At 51.3% G+C, this 17,715-nt stretch overlaps 1 protein-coding gene across 1 annotated transcript in view; it reads left to right on the forward strand.

Annotated features, from left to right (window-relative positions):
- The window catches only part of PTPRA (protein tyrosine phosphatase, receptor type, A), a gene marked incomplete at its 5' end in the record, with an annotated part of 19,353 nt that extends 3,723 nt beyond the window's left edge, over positions 1-15,630 (forward strand). Inside the window, 16 exons of the mRNA XM_009572975.1 lie at positions 596-732; positions 2,607-2,697; positions 3,174-3,250; positions 4,409-4,445; positions 5,731-5,828; positions 5,974-6,093; positions 6,857-7,023; positions 8,019-8,154; positions 8,881-9,030; positions 9,154-9,247; positions 10,656-10,732; positions 12,297-12,431; positions 13,110-13,235; positions 13,728-13,879; positions 14,198-14,333; positions 15,035-15,630. Coding sequence (XP_009571270.1) covers positions 596-732; positions 2,607-2,697; positions 3,174-3,250; positions 4,409-4,445; positions 5,731-5,828; positions 5,974-6,093; positions 6,857-7,023; positions 8,019-8,154; positions 8,881-9,030; positions 9,154-9,247; positions 10,656-10,732; positions 12,297-12,431; positions 13,110-13,235; positions 13,728-13,879; positions 14,198-14,333; positions 15,035-15,109 — 1,808 coding nt within the window. The remainder of the gene's footprint in view (positions 1-595; positions 733-2,606; positions 2,698-3,173; positions 3,251-4,408; positions 4,446-5,730; positions 5,829-5,973; positions 6,094-6,856; positions 7,024-8,018; positions 8,155-8,880; positions 9,031-9,153; positions 9,248-10,655; positions 10,733-12,296; positions 12,432-13,109; positions 13,236-13,727; positions 13,880-14,197; positions 14,334-15,034) is intronic.
- Positions 15,631-17,715: the final 2,085 nt, after the last annotated feature.

Consider the following 17,715-nt stretch of genomic DNA (forward strand, 5'->3'; position numbering starts at 1 on the left):
CCCTACTCCTGCTGGCCACACTATTTCTGATACAGGCCAGGATGCCGTTGGCCTTCTTGGCCACCTGGGCACACTGCCGGCTCATGTTCAGCCGGCTGTCGACCAACACCCCCAGGTCCTTTTCCTCTGGGCAGCTTTCCAGCCACTCTTCCCCAAGCCTGTAGCATTGTGTGTGGTTGTTAGACTTGGTCCTCATTGCCCTATCCTGCCTCTACGAGAGTGTAACACTCAACCACAGTGTGCTGAAAGAGTTTCACGTTATCGTAACATCTCCAAATTTTCGTGCACCATCCGTAGAAAGAACAAAAGGCCAGGAAGTGTTCAAGGCCAGGTTGGACGGGGCTTTGAGCAACCTGGTCTAGCGGAAGATGTCCCTGCCCATGAAAGTGGGGTTGGAACTACATGATCTTTAAGGTCCCTTCCAACCCAAACCATTCTATGATTCTATGAAAATACAGGACAGTGAGGATGTGAGGTGGCCCTAAAAGCAGACAGCCCGGGGTGTGTGAGGTCCCTGTGCCCACCTGGGCATGGATGAGTGCTGGGCACGGGGAGTGGCTGGGTGGGCACCTCTGATGCATGGGTGTCATTGCAGAGCCTCAGAGCATGCCGCTGCTCGCCCGCTCCCCCAGCACCAACCGTAAATACCCGCCTCTGCCCGTCGATAAGCTGGAAGAGGAGATCAACCGCCGGATGGCAGATGACAACAAGCTCTTTCGGGAGGAGTTCAACGTAAGTGCCTTTGCTTCTTGCCCTTAAATCCCACAGGCTGCTCTCGGTGTTGGGCTTAAGATGCACAGCGGGGCAAAATCTGGTCTCACTTTGTAAAGCAGGGACAAAACAGCTGGTACATCAGAGAGGAGCTGCAGTGTGCTTGGGGACAGCACATCAACCCAGGGGGTAACTGAGTCCATAAAATAACGGTGCCGGTGCTGGATGCCGTGCTTCAGAAGAGCTTATCCGGGAGCTTCACGGAGGGAATGATGGTCTTCCTGGTCCTCAAGGGTTTCTCAAAGGGCTGCAAGGTGGGAGGACTGATTCTGGTCCTAAATCTGCTGTGATGGTGGGCAAGCCGCTACCTGTCACATTCACTACAGAAAGCAGAGGTTTTCTAGCAAGCAGCACTACGGGGTTACATTTTTCTGGCTTTGGGAAGTGTCCTGGATGTCATGGGATCGTCCAGAGCTTCCCTGCCTGCTGCTTTCCTCCCAGGCACTGCCTACCTCCCTCCTCCCGATCCTCATGGCTTAAATCCACAAACAGCCAAAACAAGAGCTCTGACAGAGAAACAGAAATGACCCCATCTATTTCAGTGAGCTGTTAACCCTGAAACGGAATGGTGGCAATTTATAGGACAACAGTTGGCCTTCAACAGTGAGTAATAATTCAGGTATGGTGGTTATCCCACGATGCTGGAGCATCTCTTCTGAGATGGCTACAACCTCTTCCTGACGTTGCTGAGCTCTGCAACTTCTTGTGGCAATAAACCTGTTTCACCTTGGCAATACAAAAATAGGCAGAGCAGTAATGATGTAGGGGACAAAGTTAAATAACTGGCTGGAGTATCACAGCATGTAACGCAGGAGATGCTGAACTGCCTGAACTCTCCCGTCAGCCTGCTGAAAGAAAATCCACTGTTGATCTGCTTGTCTGCGCTGCAAAGGTGTTATCTGCAAATGGATAAAACCTTAGGTCCAAGGTATGATACAGCAATATGAGGACGATGAGAAGATTAAAAAAAAACCACCGGACTTTCTCCAGCTGTTGCACAACTTGATACCCTTCCTGGCCACGCTTCGATGAAACTAAATAGGTGCAATGAATGCCCGGGGAGGGGCGGTTTCAGGTTATAAATACTCAATTGCCTTGAAGACTTCCGTTACTGAAGCACGTCTGTCCTGTCAGCTGGAAGGGATGGTGAATCCCTCCGATACCTTCTCATCCTCTTCGCTATTCAAAGAGGATGTGGAATAACGGTGCTGGGGAAGCACCTCCTCTGCTCGAGTGTGAAACCCGGCTGCCGTGACCGGCATCGCCTGTGACTCCAGCACCCTCCAACCCAAAGGTGCCCGGCGCCGCTGGATGGAGAATAACTCCCTGCATGGGTGCTCCTTCCCATCGCTGGGTGTGCTTGGGCGATGGGGGCTTGTCGCAGGGGGTTTAATTGGGTTAAGCATCACTGTTACAGAGGAAATGTCAGCAGGAGCCTCTGTGGGCAGAAATAAGCTCCCTGATCCCGGGGCTGGTGGGTTTGGTGTCGGAGGCTTTGCTGCCACCTCGTGTTCGTGGGTCCTGAGATTCCAGATACCACGTTTCAGAAAGGATTTGCTCTCTCTGGTCCAGCCCAGGCTATTTAAATGGTCACCTTGAGCTGGGTGGGGACGAGGAGCTAGGGTGGAGGTGAGGGGTGTGGGTGGTGGGGACACATCTGAAGGGGCAGGTGGACAAGGGGTTGCTGCTCACCTACCTCCTGGAGGCCAGCAAAGGGCGACCACCCTCCGATGGGATGCTTGGATGCGGCATGTGCCGACGTGCTGGTTGCGTTGTGGTTACTGCTGTGCCATGAGTAAGAACATCATGGAAAACCCCCTTTTCTACCATTGCAGGCTCTCCCAGCGTGTCCCATACAGGCCACGTGTGAAGCTGCTTCCAAGGAGGAGAACAAGGAGAAGAACAGATACGTGAACATTTTGCCCTGTAGGTATCGGAGCACGTTGGGCGGGGAGGGGCATGGCCGGTGCTGCTGCCAGGGCTCCCTGTTCCTGTTTTTGGGATGGGCAAGGACATGGTTGAGCTCATTTCACCTCTCAGATGGGTGGCTGCATCTGCTTTAGCTTTAGCTGCCTACTAGGAGGAGCTCCCTGGAGCTCTCAGCAGCCGGGAGGCCGTGGAAAATTAAATGGATGGGAAATGCCGAAATGGCCAGCTCTTGCTGGGCAGCGTGGGGTGGTGGGCTGCCTCGGGGGCTTCCTCAAATGTGTGCAGAAGAAAAACTTCCTTGTGCGAGGTCTAGCACCTCTCCAGCAAGAAGAATTTGGGGGCATAAAGGTGTTTGTGTGTGCGGGGGAGCCAGCAAGCCCAGGCTCCGCTCCAACACCCGGCTTTCTCATTACGACAGACACCAGCTACGTGGAGGGAGTTGTTTTTAATGCAAAGTTTTAATTTTCCTCCAGATGATCATTCCAGGGTTCACCTGACTCCTGTTGAGGGAGTTCCTGACTCTGACTACATCAACGCCTCCTTCATTAATGTGAGTTTTGTGATTTGAAGGGGAAATCCCACCGCCTGCGCCCCGACCGGTGGTGCCTGGTCCCACCAGGAGTGTGGGGCCTTTATGGGGTGTGACTTGTGCCTGGGAGAAGATGGTTAAGAAACTACCTCCTACATTAACATCTCCCCAGCTTCTCCAGAGCAATAAATTATGCTGGTTTTTGATCTCGTAACCTTTGTGTGGCTCACTGTGCTTCGCTCTGCGCCTTGAGCCCAGATGAGTGTTGTTGGAGTAAGAGGCTGAGAGCTGGAACTCAAATTCTAGCTGTAACTCTGCCCTTGCTCAGCTGCTTTGCCATTGTCCCATCTCTTCCCACCTCTCTTTTCCCCACTTCTAAAATAATGAGAAGCACTTGCACTCCTTGGGTGCTGCAAAGCTGAGCCAGCAGGTTTGGAAGGGCTTTGGGAATCATTCCTGCAGGAATTGGGGATTTCTGATTAATGGTTGATGAGTGGCGTGGCTGGTTTATCATCGGTACTTCCCAGCTTGCAGGCCTGGACATGGGAAGGGGATGAAAAAGAAATCAAGGAACCCAGCTAAAATAGAAGCAACATTGCCCTACTCTGCTTCTAGGAGGAGATGGGTCCTATATGGTTACCACCATATAGCTCAAATAAGTTGGAAGGATAATGTGAAGAAGTAGACTTTGAGAGAGATGGAGGCACATGTAGAAAAGCAAGACTCAAAAGAGCTTTTTCCTTTCTTCACCAATAAAAAAATATCCATTAGGAAAAACACAAAATCAATCCCCATGAGTTCAACAGCCCCATCTCCCAAAGATTAATGCTGATTTTCACATGATGCTCTGGATACAGGGTCTGATCCCAGCAGAAGGGCTGTTGGGTGCCACTTCATTAGTGCTTTGTGCCAACAAGTCGGGTCATTCCTGCATTACGTGAGCATGGGGAGTGTTGCTCTGGGCAAGGGCCCTCTGCACAGGGATTTTCCATTATTTCTGCCCTGCTGTTGGAGCTGTTTCTCCCCTCCGAGGCTGCAGCCCCTTCTCTGCACAGGGGGGAGTGAGCAGCAGAGCAGATGATGTCTCTGTTTATTAATGATGTAGCTACACTTCATGACTCTTGTGTTAGAAAAATACAGGTCTTTCATTTGTCTTCCTTTTTCTCCTTTTCTCTATAGGGGTACCAAGAGAAAAACAAGTTCATTGCTGCACAAGGTAAACGCTCAGTTATTCCTGTAGCTCTGTCCGGTGGCTGTCGGGCTGGGGTCCTTCTGCTCGGCAAAGCTGTGCCAGTCTAACCACAGCACAGCGCCTTGCAGAGCGCCCCTGGTCAAAAGGAGGCTTGGCTGGTCCACAGTTTGTTCCCAAAATGGTTTTCCTGGTCAAAGACCAGTGCTGGATGTGTTGGGGGAGGAAGAGAAGCCCTACCTGTGCAATACTGATTGCTGGAACGTGTCAAAGCGTTTCTGCCCTCAGCCTTGTCCTTCCACCCTAGCCCACAGCTGCAGGTGGTTGGTATCTCTGGAAATATTGCCAGTGAGCTGCTTAATTAAATTCCCCAAATCTGTTGTTACGTAGAGCACCACGCTGATCTGGTTTCATTTCTGCTCCTTTTTAAACCTCACCAGACAATAACGTAGGCTTGTGCCCTTGGAGAGAAATTTCACTGTGGTCTTCAGAAGGGAGGCAGGACTATTTAGCTATTGAGAGCAACAAGCATCACGAGTCTTCCCAAGCTCGATTGCCCCCAGCCAGTGCATCACCGGCTTGCATGCACCATCCGTAGCCCTCCGGCTCTCTTGCTTTCCTTGTACCGGTCCAAACGCATCCCTAAAATCAAGATGCCCACTCATAGGGGGGTTCATGTCAGCAAAAGGGGGTTACCTGCCCATGGGAGGTGTTTTGTATTTCCACTCTTGACTTGCAAGTGGGTTAGGACATCACCTGCTAGTTTGCCTGGCTCTTGCTGGAGAAGGAAGGCTGGATCAGGTCCATCAGTGATACCAGGCTGGGGTAAAGCTTTGGCTCTGCTATTCTCTTGGCTCACCCTTAGCCTCAGGCTTAGCAGGGCAGGTCTAGGCTGAGTCAGCTCCTTGTCTGGCAGGCAGCATGCTATTCTTGTGCTATATTGAAATGGGATCCTGTGGTTAAAGCACAAGGCTTGGGGACAGGACTTCTGCGAGCTGCTTGTGATGGCCACAGTTTCCCTGGGTGACCTTGGGCAAGTCATTTCCGTGCTCCATTTGTCTGATTTCCCCTTCTTGGGCTAAAAATGGAATTCCTCATCATAAAACATATCCAAAAAGCCAAGCTCTTGTGTGAGAGGATTGTTCCTTGGGTTAGCCGACATTCCCGGACACCAAAACGCCTCCTGTGCTGACATCTATTGGCAAAAAATGTGTTGCATCATCCACCACGTGTGAGTTCACATGCTGGGTTTCGGTCTCAGCGCTTGAGGGGTTGATCCCAAAGACCACATTTCTTTTTATCTTCCCCTTAGGACCAAAGGAAGAAACCGTGAACGATTTTTGGAGGATGATTTGGGAGCAAAACACAGCAACAATTGTCATGGTGACCAACCTGAAAGAGAGGAAAGAGGTAGGTGCCAGCACACTTCAGGGGCTGGTATCTAACCCAGCTTCGTCTGAATCCGGTACATCTCATGCCCATGGGCATGTCTTGAAGCCGGTCCCAGGCTTGCAAGGGACCAGAGCCCACCTGCACCCATTTTCTCTCCCAACAGTGTAAGTGTGCTCAGTACTGGCCGGATCAGGGCTGCTGGACATACGGGAACATCCGAGTGTCCGTGGAGGATGTGACTGTCCTGGTGGATTACACCGTGCGGAAGTTCTGCATCCAGCAGGTGCCAAGGCTTGCGTCTCCCATCCCATCCCATCCCATCCCATCCCATCCCATCCCATCCCATCCCTCCGCTCTCTGCACTGGACATCCAACAGGCGCTGGTGTGCTCCTCGACTCCTCTGAGGTGCTGTGAGAGCAGAGTTGGGATGAAATGACCCCAGCATCCATTTTTAACCAGAGCTATTAAGAATTTACTTACCTTAAACACCTGGGAGCCCGTTCCCAGTGGGTACCAGCATGGCTGTACTGAGAGCAGGGAAGCTGGTGGATGCCAGGGCTGAAATTCAGTCCACTTGCTGTTACCAGTATCGGTTTCTGCTCTCACCCACAGATACTTAATGCCTGCAAATAATCAGATTTATCCCATGAGCCGAGTCAAAATCCAGCGCCGTATGCATTGGTTTTGGTTGTTTTCCCATCTGTCGCTATGTTTTCTCATCCTCCGAGGAGGCTCTGAGTGCTTTAGTCGCTCTGTTTGTTTTCATACAGCAGCTTCTGCCAGGTCGGAGCCACAGCTGAGGCCGGGCTGGCATCTCTCACCCCTAGGATGCGGGATGTGATGCTGGGCGATTAAAATGTCATGCTTTTAGAGACTAATTTGGCCCCAGAGCCTCGGTCTGTGCCCTTTTGGCTTGTGTATGCTAGTGCTTCTTAAGCCTTCCAGCTCAGTCTTGGGACTGTAGCTCCCTCTCGGCCCAGGCTTTTGGGGAAAGAAGGGAAATCTGAATATTTATCATTAATCTGAATACACATTTCCCCTCCAGGTCGGCGACGTCACGAACAAGAAGCCTCAGCGCCTGGTGACTCAGTTCCACTTCACCAGCTGGCCCGACTTCGGGGTCCCCTTCACCCCCATCGGGATGCTGAAGTTCTTGAAGAAGGTGAAGACGTGTAATCCCCAATACGCAGGAGCAATAGTAGTGCACTGCAGGTAAATCCTTGTCACGGCTGACCTCTGCCTCTCCTGGGTCACTTGGAAAGCGTCTCCTATTTAATACTAAAAGGATTTTTTTCAGTCAAGCCTTTTTTATTTAACTTCCCCATGTTAAATGGGAATGTTCCATATGGCAACATTCAAAAAAATGCATGTGAATTGAAGGAACTTCTTGGAATCAGCAATGTCACAGTGTTACAACTCGTGTTGAGTGGTCTTCATTTGGGTTAACTGGATGCCAAGTGAGCCAAGCTAAGCACTACTGCTGGGCACTGGTGGCATCTCCCTTGGCTCTCCGCTGCCCTGGGCACAAGAGGGCAACGTCTCCTGTTGCGGGAAGGCAGTACTCAGCTGACAACATGCCTGGGAGCAGGAACCACGATGTTTGACCTCACGTGGAGTGGTTTTAGGCACAGCAGCAAGCCTGGGGGAGACACGGAGGCTGTCCATGTTTCAGTAAGAGAAAGCTGCATGGTTAAAAGCAGAGATGATGATCACATTTGCAATCTCCCAAGTCCATCTTTCCAGCTTGCTTCTCAGAAGGCAGCTGACGAGAGCTTTGTCTTTCCATAGCGTCTGCTGGCCTCATCTTTCTTCTTCTCCTTAATAGTTGAGTTACCAGCACAGAAACAATGCTTCCCAGTGGGCTCACCTTCACGTGATGGAGGGTGACTGGAAGGAGCAGCAGGCAGCTGGTAGAAACAGGCAGCGCATAAGACTCTGGAAGCCGTAGCTGGCTCAGGTTTTGCTTTGGCTCACCCTGCTCGGTGCCTTCATGTGCGCCGGTCGTGGCAGTTGCTGTAGATGCTGTATGCATCTCTCTGCAAAACCCAGGCAATACTTAACATCAGGCTGAGGACCTCTCTCATCTCCACAACAGATTTTGCTATTTACTCACTGCTGGGAAGCGTCTGGCTCGCTCCCGGCTGCTCTACGAGGGACCCCAATGCCAACACCACTGCACTGACCGCTTGTCCCCTCTGCTCTTTCAGCGCCGGGGTAGGACGCACGGGCACTTTTATCGTCATCGATGCCATGCTGGACATGATGCACGCGGAGAGGAAGGTGGATGTTTACGGCTTCGTGAGCCGGATCCGGGCTCAGCGCTGCCAGATGGTACAGACAGATGTAAGTGTGCTGCTGCGATCCCGTCTGGGCTTTGCTCGCTAGAGTTAGATTTTGGTACCCAGCTTGCAGCAAAGCCTACTTGTAGGTTGATCATCTCTCATTTTGGAAGGATACTGCATCAAGTGAGCTTTTTGCTGGGTCCTGCTCTTTTGAATCCCCTTCATAGAATCATTTAGGTTGGAAAAGACCCTTAAGATCATCGAGTCCAACCGTAAACCTAACAGTGCCAAGTCCACCACTAAACCATGTCCCTAAGCACCGCATCTACACATCTTCTAAATACCTCCAGGGATGGTGACTCCACCACTTCCCTGTTCCAATGCCTAACAACCCTTTCGGTGAAGACATTTTTCCTAATATCCAATCTAAACCTCCTCTGGTGCAACTTGAGACTTTTTCCTCTTGTCCTATCACTTGTTACTTGGGAGAAGAGACCGACCCCCACCTCACTGCAACCTCCTGTCAGGTAGTTGTAGACAGTGAAAAGGTCTCCCCTCAGCCTCCTTTTCTCCAGACTTGGAGAAAGTTTTGTGTCACGTTAGCTTTGTGTTGTGTAGCAAATAGGTTGTTACCCACTTTTCTGGAGTCTCGGAGGGGTGCCACATGCCCAGCAAGCATGAGTGGGCAGTGGGGTGGTGGGTTTGCTGCCAGCATGTGCACGGGCACTGGGATGGGCTCGCTGAGTGTGGAGCGGAGGCTGATGGCTTCTCTCTGCAACCCTTGCAGATGCAGTATGTGTTTATATACCAAGCACTTCTGGAGCACTATCTCTACGGTGACACAGAGCTGGAGGTGACCTCATTAGAGATCCACCTCCAGAAGATCTACAACAAAGTACCAGGGACCAGCAGCAACGGGCTGGAAGAGGAGTTCAAGGTGAGCGTGGTTCTTGTCCTGGTGGATCCGCTCAGAGGGTGCTGGGCTGTGGGGACCACCATGCCCTTGCCTGGTGTGGGGTGGCTCTGAAAGCTGTCTCTGCTTTCGTTCCTTCCTCTGCAGAAGCTCACTTCAATCAAAATTCAGAACGACAAGATGAGAACGGGCAACTTGCCGGCAAACATGAAGAAGAACAGGGTGCTTCAGATAATTCCATGTAAGACTTGCTTGTCTACCTGGGGGAAGTACGCCCGGTGGGTGAGGGGACCATTTGGGTGGTTGTGGGGACAGGAGTCAGGCTGGAGAAGTGGACCAACAGGGACCTCATGATGTTCAACAAGGAGAAGTGCAAAGCCCTGCCCCTGGGGAGGAACAACCCCAGGCGCCAGTATGTGCTGGAGGCCACCCAGCTGGAAAGCAGCTTGGCAGAAAAGGACCTGGGGGACGTCAAGGTGACCATGAGCCAGCATTATGCCCTTGCTGCAAAGAAAGCCAGTGGTGTCGTGGGCTGCGTTAGACAAAACATTGCCAGAGGTGGAGGGAGGGGATCCTTCCCCTCTACTCAGCACTGGTGAGGCCACACCTGGAGCACTGTGTCCAGTGCTGGGCTCCCCAGTAGAAGAGAGACATGGACAGACAGGAGAGAGTCCAGCAAAGGGCCCTGAAGATGATGAAGGGACAGGAGCATCTCTGCTATGAGGAAAGGCTGAGAGAGCTGGGACCTGGAGAAGAGAAGGCTCCGGGGGGGGGTCTCATCAATGTCTATAAATGCCTGAAGGGAGGGTGCAAAGAGGACAGAGCCAGGCTCTTTCCAGCGGTGCCCAGTGACAGGACAAGGGGCAATGGGCACAAACTGAGACACAGGAGGGTCCCTCTGAACATCAGGAAACACTTTTTGACTGTGAGGGTGACCGAGCACTGGCACAGGTTGCCCAGGGAGGTTGTGGAGTCTCCCTCCCTGGAGGTCTTCAAAATCTGTCTGGACATAGTCCTGGGCAGCCAGCTCTGGGTGGCCCTGCTTGAGCAGAGGGGTTGGACCAGATGACCTTCCAGAGGTCCCTTCCCACCTCAATCACTCTGTGATTCTGTGAGTGCTCAGGAGCTGTTAAGACAGAGTCATTTGTGCCTGCAGTTGTGGAGTCACAGACTGGCCGAGGTTGGAAGGGACGTCTGGAGGTCATCTGGAACAACCCCCTGCTCAAGCAGGGATAGAGTGAAGGGATGGGGCAGAGTCAAGGGCAGGTGGTTTTTCATGGCCAAATATAACGCTGCGCCCAGGGCTTTCTTGCTTTCATTCTGCCCTGTCCCTGCCATGACTTTCTTCTCAGCAGGTTTATGCTGCTGAGGCTTTCTGCCTTGAGGGAGAAGGCAGTCCCTGAGTTGAGCAGGTCCTGCTCCTTCAGTCCTCAGATCCTCTTCTCCTTTCCCAAACCAGGGCATGGCAGAAAGCAGAACTGAGTCTCCTCGTCCCAAATGGGTGCTGTAAACACAGGGCTCCCCTTCTCATATCTCTGTCCTCTCACCTAGGGGTTGGTGACTTCTCAGCTAAAGGCCATGCATGGTTATCAAGGAGTCATGCTTTGAAGGTGTTCCCCAAAACTCAGATCATTTCGCTTCTGTTTCAGATGAATTCAACCGAGTAATCATTCCAGTGAAAAGAGGTGAAGAGAACACAGACTACGTAAACGCTTCCTTCATTGACGTGAGTCTTCTTTAATCTTCTTTTCGTCTTGTCCCAATGGAAGGTCTTTACCTCACGCTGCTTCCTATGGAAAGGATTTGTCCCAAAACACTTCTCTGGGTTTCGTGAGGCTCTTTCCACTTGACTTTGCTTCATGTCACCGGACGGTGTTGGTTTCTTTCTCCAAGAAACCCCTCTGTATATACAGTTTCCTTGTGACCCACGGATGGTGGGAGAGGAGAGCTGGAGCTTGAGCAGAGTCTCTAAATCCTGGTCTCACTTCTGCAACTCCGGTCTCTGATGATGGCTTTGGAAACACGGATGCACGTAGCTGTGGAAATGATTGCTATATGGCACTGCTCATTTGGTCAGAAAACATCTACTAGATTAGGTAATGGAGCAATAAACGGATCCCAAAACCCTTGAGAAAAACCAGGTCAATCCCATTATACCTGTCTGAGTGACGGGAGGAGGCGAGGCAGAGAGGTTAAGTGCTTTCCTCCCTCCGAGAAGGAGGTAAGTGATTGCACATCCTTTTCTCGTGAGTAATCCTGTTGACTTCAGGGGGACATCTCGTATGAGTATTTATCTTCAGGCAGTGATGCCAGCGCTGGCTAAGTGACAGAGCCCTGCTCTTTTCTAGCCCAATTTCTATTTTAATCTCCTAATGGCAGGGTTGTTTTTTTTCCCCCCAAAAGACAATTACTGCCATAGGTTGAGCCAGTAAAACCAGCTTATTCCCAGTTATAACATCCCAAATTAATCGCTCCCTGAAATCTCCTTTGTTGGGTCCCCGCGGGTTGCTCTGGCTGCGTGAGCGTCCGACACAACGCAGCCGGGAGCAGCTGCCTTGTTCTGCATTGAGATCAGAAAGCTTAAATGTCACATAAGCAATTTTTGTTGAGGATTCAATTTCCTGCCTCTGCTGAACTTTGCTTAAATGACAAGCTCCAAATGACGAAGCGTCTTTAGTCACAGTCTGCAGTGAGGGCACAGGGGAACGTCGGAGGGATTTTGGAAACAGAAGCACTTTGTTGTTGTGGAAGAGCCAGAGTCACCCAGACTTACTACCGGTTTTCATAGATGATAGAATGGTTTGGGCTGGAAGGAACCTTAAAGGTCATCTAATTCCATCTAGTCTTGCTTAGTTCTTCCAAAAATCCCTAGTAAAAATCATACCTGAAGTACTTGGAGCTTAGGCAAGGCTCTGCTACAGCACTCAGACTTTGCAACATTGCTTAGAAATGCTGGAAACCCAAATCTTTCTTCACCAAATGGATGAGGCCACGCATGCGTAGGGGATATGATCCTCCAGCTGCATTTCTTTAAAAACAAAGGTTTGTAAAGCGCCGACTGATGGCATCTCAGCTGCCGAGCGGCGGTGTGGTAATGCCCGTGCCTGGGGACGTAGCCCACCATGAGAGCAGGTTTCTCTGCCCGGGCTGTGGTCATTCACACAGACAGCAATGATGCTCCCAAAAATTCACTGAGCTTAGTAACCTGGCTGTGTCCAAGAGTGTTCCTCCCGCTGCTCCTGGCATCCAAGCGCTGCCGATTCACCACGAACCCTGTTTTCACATTGCAGGGTTATCGCCAGAAGGACTCCTATATCGCCAGCCAAGGACCGCTGCAGCACACAACAGAGGACTTCTGGAGGATGATCTGGGAGTGGAAATCCTGCTCCATAGTGATGCTAACGGAGCTGGAGGAGAGAGGCCAGGTAAGTGCCTGGGGTTAGCTGCATTGGAGCACCAGCAAAATAGATCAGTGTGACCCCTTAAAATCTCCCGATGGCCACAGCATTGCCAGTGCCGCATGCATTGGGTGCTCTTTCACCCTTTCTCTAGCAAAGCCATGCAGGAGACATATTTCAGCCTCTGCTTCTAATGCAAAGAATCCAGATGTTGGTAGACCCAGGGTGGGGAGATGTTCAATAAACCAACTCTGGACCCTCAGTTCTCAAAGCACCTCTGGGTGTAGTGGGCATATCACCTCCGAAGCAAGTCCATGAGATAGTGACAGGATGAGGGGTAATGGTTTTAAACTGAAAAAGGGTAGATTTAGATTAGATATTAGGAAGAAATTCTTTACTGTGAGGATGGTGAAACACCGGACCAGGTTGCCCAGAGAAGTTGTGGATGCCCCATCCCTGGAAGTGTTCAGATCAGGTTGGACGGGGCTTTGAGCCATCTGATGTGGTGGAAGGTGTCCCTGCCCATGGCAGGGGCGTTGGACTAGATGATCTTTAAGGTCCCATTCGACCCAAACCATTCTATGATTCTATGAGATCTCACGTGGCTTTGGGCAGCTGTCAGCTGCTGGAGAAGACTCCTTCCATTCAAGCCGACGGGAAAAGGATGGGGTCTTCACCCTGTCTCCTCCTGTAATGCTTTCTCAGGAGAAGTGTGCCCAGTATTGGCCGTCTGACGGCTCAGTGTCCTATGGAGACATCACTGTGGAGCTGAAAAAAGAGGAGGAGTGCGAGAGCTATACGGTGCGGGACCTGCTGGTAACGAACACCAGGGTAAGAGTCTGGCCTTCTTCCAGAGGGAAGCTCTGGGTGCTCTTGGGTTTGGCGGTTGTTAACCTCCGTTGGTGTTTATGGTGCTTTGCGGTTCCTCTTGCAAGTGCTGAACCTTCCTCTGGCATCTTCAGCTCCATCATCTCCCCGTCATCCCAAAGTAGTGTCCATCCCCTGCAATCCCACCTTCTTCCCTACGCTTACCTCCCACCCCTGGGGTTCCTGTCCTGCTGATCTCTTGTCATCCAGCCCCTCTGCCCTGCTGCCACCAAACAGCCCTCGTCCTCCTTCTGCCTTGTCCCTGTGCCCACCACCCAGCCTCCCTCCTGCTCCCCATTCCCCACGTCCTGCCCTGCTCCATGCCACGGGAATGCCTCCCCTCCACAAGCGGAGAGCTTTCCTAAGCGGGTAGCTTTCTCAAAGCCTTGAGCTGGTGGGTTTCTTGGTACGGGTCTCCCACCAACTTACTGACCTTGAGCTGTGCTCTTCCACCAGGAAAACAAGAGCCGACAGATTCGGCAGTTTCATTTCCACGGCTGGCCAGAAGTTGGGATCCCCGGGGACGGGAAGGGAATGATCAACATCATCGCGGCTGTGCAGAAGCAGCAGCAGCAGTCTGGCAACCACCCGATCACTGTGCACTGCAGGTAAAGCCTGGGTAGAGCAGGGGTTGGCCACCCCTCCAAGGGGACCTGCTCTGCAAGGAGCTTGGAAGATGGTTAAATGTCCCTCAGAAGACTTGGGCTGAGCAGGAGCAGCCCGGGCAGACATGGTACGGGGTTTTCCTGCTTGGCTAAGCAAAGAGGCTTCAGTCTTGTAGAGCGTGTCCTAGCTAAACCAGGAGTCTGGGGCAGGACCTTTGGCTCCTCCAGTTCTCCAGTGGTTCCCCTATAGATTGTTCCCTGAGCAAAGCCAAGACGGTCAGGACAGATGGTTTCCTTTACCTTCTGGTTTCTCTTTGCCAGTGCCGGAGCAGGAAGAACAGGCACCTTCTGTGCACTGAGCACTGTCCTGGAAAGGGTGAAGGCAGAAGGGATTCTTGACGTCTTTCAGACGGTGAAGAGTTTAAGACTACAGAGGCCGCATATGGTGCAGACACTGGTAAGTGCAGCTGAGCACACCCCACGCTCCTCCTGTCACCCCAAACCTCAGCGGGAACGGGCTGGGGACTCAATGTTGAGCAAAAACTTCCTCGGTTGAAGGTTTTCTCTCTCCATGAAGGATAAGGGATGGAGATGGGTCAGGAGGTATCTCCCCTTCCTCCTGTCAGGTCAACTGGAAGAGTGGAGCTTGGCTGGCTGAAGGCATCAAGCCCCTTTTGAGCACTGACACAAGCTGTAGGAGCCTCCTTGGAGACATCCTGAGCCACAGCCCACGTATTTATGGGCTCCAGGAGCCTGGAAACCCGTCCTGGAGCAGGAGGCAGGGGCTTGGGCAGGCAGCATGGCAGGGAGGGGAGGAGTAGGCAGGACTAGATGAGGTCTTGCAAGGCGGGCTTGCAAGGATGCTCAGGGATTTGAAAAGAAGTCTTTTGAGGGTCAAAATAGGATCTCAGAGAGGAAGGGGAAAGCAGAGTTTCTTTTGCTGGTGGCACCCCAGCAAGGAGGGTGGGCAGCCCGGTTTTGGGGTCGCAAAGGAGGTGGGACCTGCTCACGGGTGGGAATCTGGTTCCTGCCCTCGGTCTGGGCTGGGGACACCTGACCATGCCTGGTCCCAGCTTGCTGCAGACCGTGAAGCATCAAATTGTGTCTCAGGTGTGAATTTTCTTTGGTCTAACACTGTGTTCTCCCCGAATCCCGCAGGAACAGTACGAATTCTGCTACAAGGTGGTGCAGGAATATATCGACGCCTTCTCAGACTACGCCAACTTCAAGTGAAGAAAAAGAAAAACAAATCCACACCCCGAAACAAATGACAGAAGAGTTGCCTTCTTTAATATTTTGTAATATTCTGTTTGTTAATATACCCCCCCAAAAAATATGTGTATATATCTTAACTGTTTTAGAGGTTGGTACCATAAGCTTCATATTAGCTGGAGATTTTATATGTAGCAAAGTGTTAGTGCAGATACTGTTGGCTCCTTTTTTTCCAATGTTTTATTGGGGAATTAAATAGCGTGATGTTTGGATTAATATTGTCATACCATCTCTCTTCTGGAGAGTTGATACAGGCTGTTATTTTGTTTGTAAATCTTTTTTTTTTTTTTTCTTGAGGGAGTAAAACCTTTTTAAAAAAAAAAAAAAAAAAAAAAAAGAAAAAGACATCCTGGATCCCATCTGAAAAAAAAAAAAAAACCCACAGGAGCACAAGCACAAGCTTTTCCGAACCTGCAGGGAAATGGTTTCACATTTTTCCGCTGGTCAGCTCTTTAAAAAAAAAAAGGAGAAAAAAAAAAAAAAGCTTATTCTGTGTGTGTGTATATATATAAATATCCTAATTTTTGTATAAAAAGCAAAAAAGTTTCCTCCTTCAGGGTCAGGCCACCATGTGCTGCTGGTTTGGAAACTGTAGTGACCATAGCAGCGACCGCTGGGATTTCAACCCGAAAAAAAAGCCAACCCAGAAAAACAAAAGGGTTTTTGCTCCCTGAAGGAAACGCCCCTGTGTTTGGTGCCGGATTTTAGACCTGCCGCAGGGATCGGGGTTGTCACGACGGATGCTCGTGGTGGCCCTGCTGTCCCCACTGGTCCCTTCCAGGAGGGAGCGGTACCCTGCTCCCAGCAGCGAGGGATGCTGCTGCGTGGGGTTTGGGGGCTCTGGGTGGAGGAGAAAGTGGCTCCACGTGGTCCGAGCTCCGTGTTCTCACCCGTTGTGTCTCTTCCCAAGTGCCACCCGGACCCTTCCCTCCTCTTGGTCTATAACAGCAGCGAAAGAGAAATTTTGGAGCCATCTCAAAGGCATCGGGCTCGCTGGGGCTGCGTCCGTCTTCCCCCCCACCCGCCATGTCCTTGTGCCCAGCGTCCTCATTCCCCAGCTCTAAAATTAAGCTGTAAGAGCAACCTCCACCCAAGCCATCAGCAGAAAGGCTTTGGAGCAACCCAGGAGATCCTGGCTTCCCATAGCCGTGGTCCAGAGCACAGACCATCTGGGGAAATTCTGCTAGTTCAGAGGATGGGTTCATTTTATTTTATTTTCTCCTCTGTGCCCTCAGTGCTCCTTGAAAGTGTGAATGAAGGCTAGGGAGAAGAGCCCTGTGTCCCAGAGGAGACAACCAGGCTTTCTCAAGCCGTAGCAGCAGGGAGAAAGGACCTCTGGGCTACACGACACACGCACACATTTGCCCAGCGCACAACCTGCTGCAGGTCTTTGCCTCCATCCTTGGACCAGGAGACCTCCATCCCTAGATGCTGGAGGACATTGCAGATTATTTCTCCTAGCATCTCAAGAGCTGCTAAGATCTGTCCATGGGCACGTTCAAAACTCGGCTGGTTGCTCCAGGCAGGCTGATCTAACTTTGGCATTGGTCCTGCTCCGTGCAGGAGGTTGGACTGGAGACCTCGGAGGTCCCTGCCAACAGTGCTTCTGTGTTTCTGCTTCCCAGGAAGAATGTGCATGGTCGTAAACCTGGGAAGTGTAAGAGCAGAGCTTGAAGGATGTGCCCATCCATGGGGTGAGGGGTTCTGACCTCCTGCCAGAAATTAAACGTAATCAAGGTGACTTCTTGCTCTTGGCTGGATGAGGCTCCACCAAAACAGCTGCAAATGCAAATCACAGAATCATGGCATGGTTTGGGTTGGAAGGGACCTTCAAAGATCATCTAGTCCAACCCCCCTGCCATGGACAGGGACATCTTCAACTAGATCAGGTTGCTCAGAGCTCCGTCCAACCTGGCCTTGAACACTTCCCACAACTTCTCTGGGCAACCTGTTCCAGTGTTTCAACACTCTCATCATGAAGAATTTCTTCCTTATGTCCAATCTCAACCTACCCTCTTGCAGTTTAAAACCTCAAGAAGGTCTCCAGATGGTCACTGCTAAAGCCTTCATAGGTTTTTAAAGCTGAAGGAGACCCTTCTCCAGCCTGGGGCATGCTCTGGCCACCCTCCAGACAAGTTTAGGGGGTTTTCCTCTTTTTTTTCAATGGAGTCTCCATCATGGAGATGAATTTGGGTTATCAGAGCAGGAGGCAAAAAATAACTGCTGATTTTTATCCTTCCCTTCCCAGAAGAAGAAAAATAGAAGGAAACCCTAATGCTGGTGATGGGCCAGGGCACAAGAAGAGTCCAAAGGGCCAAGAAAAGTCCTGAGGACCCAGGGGTGCAGCACTTCTGTATTAAAAAAAATAGGTTAATATGGTTGATTTTAATAGTTTTTTTGTGTGTCTGATGAAACCCCCACCTTGTTCCTCCTGCAGTCGGGGGGACCGTGCCCGGATTTACTGGGGGAGCTCCATCCCCCACTGCAGGCACTGGGAGAACTGGGTTCGGAGCAGAGGTTTCACCCCAAGGATTTGGCTGGGCACCCCGGGTGGTGGTTGGGAGGGG

This window comes from Fulmarus glacialis, unplaced genomic scaffold (genome assembly GCF_000690835.1).
Source record: "Fulmarus glacialis isolate BGI_N327 unplaced genomic scaffold, ASM69083v1 scaffold15632, whole genome shotgun sequence".
NCBI lineage: Eukaryota > Metazoa > Chordata > Aves > Procellariiformes > Procellariidae > Fulmarus > Fulmarus glacialis.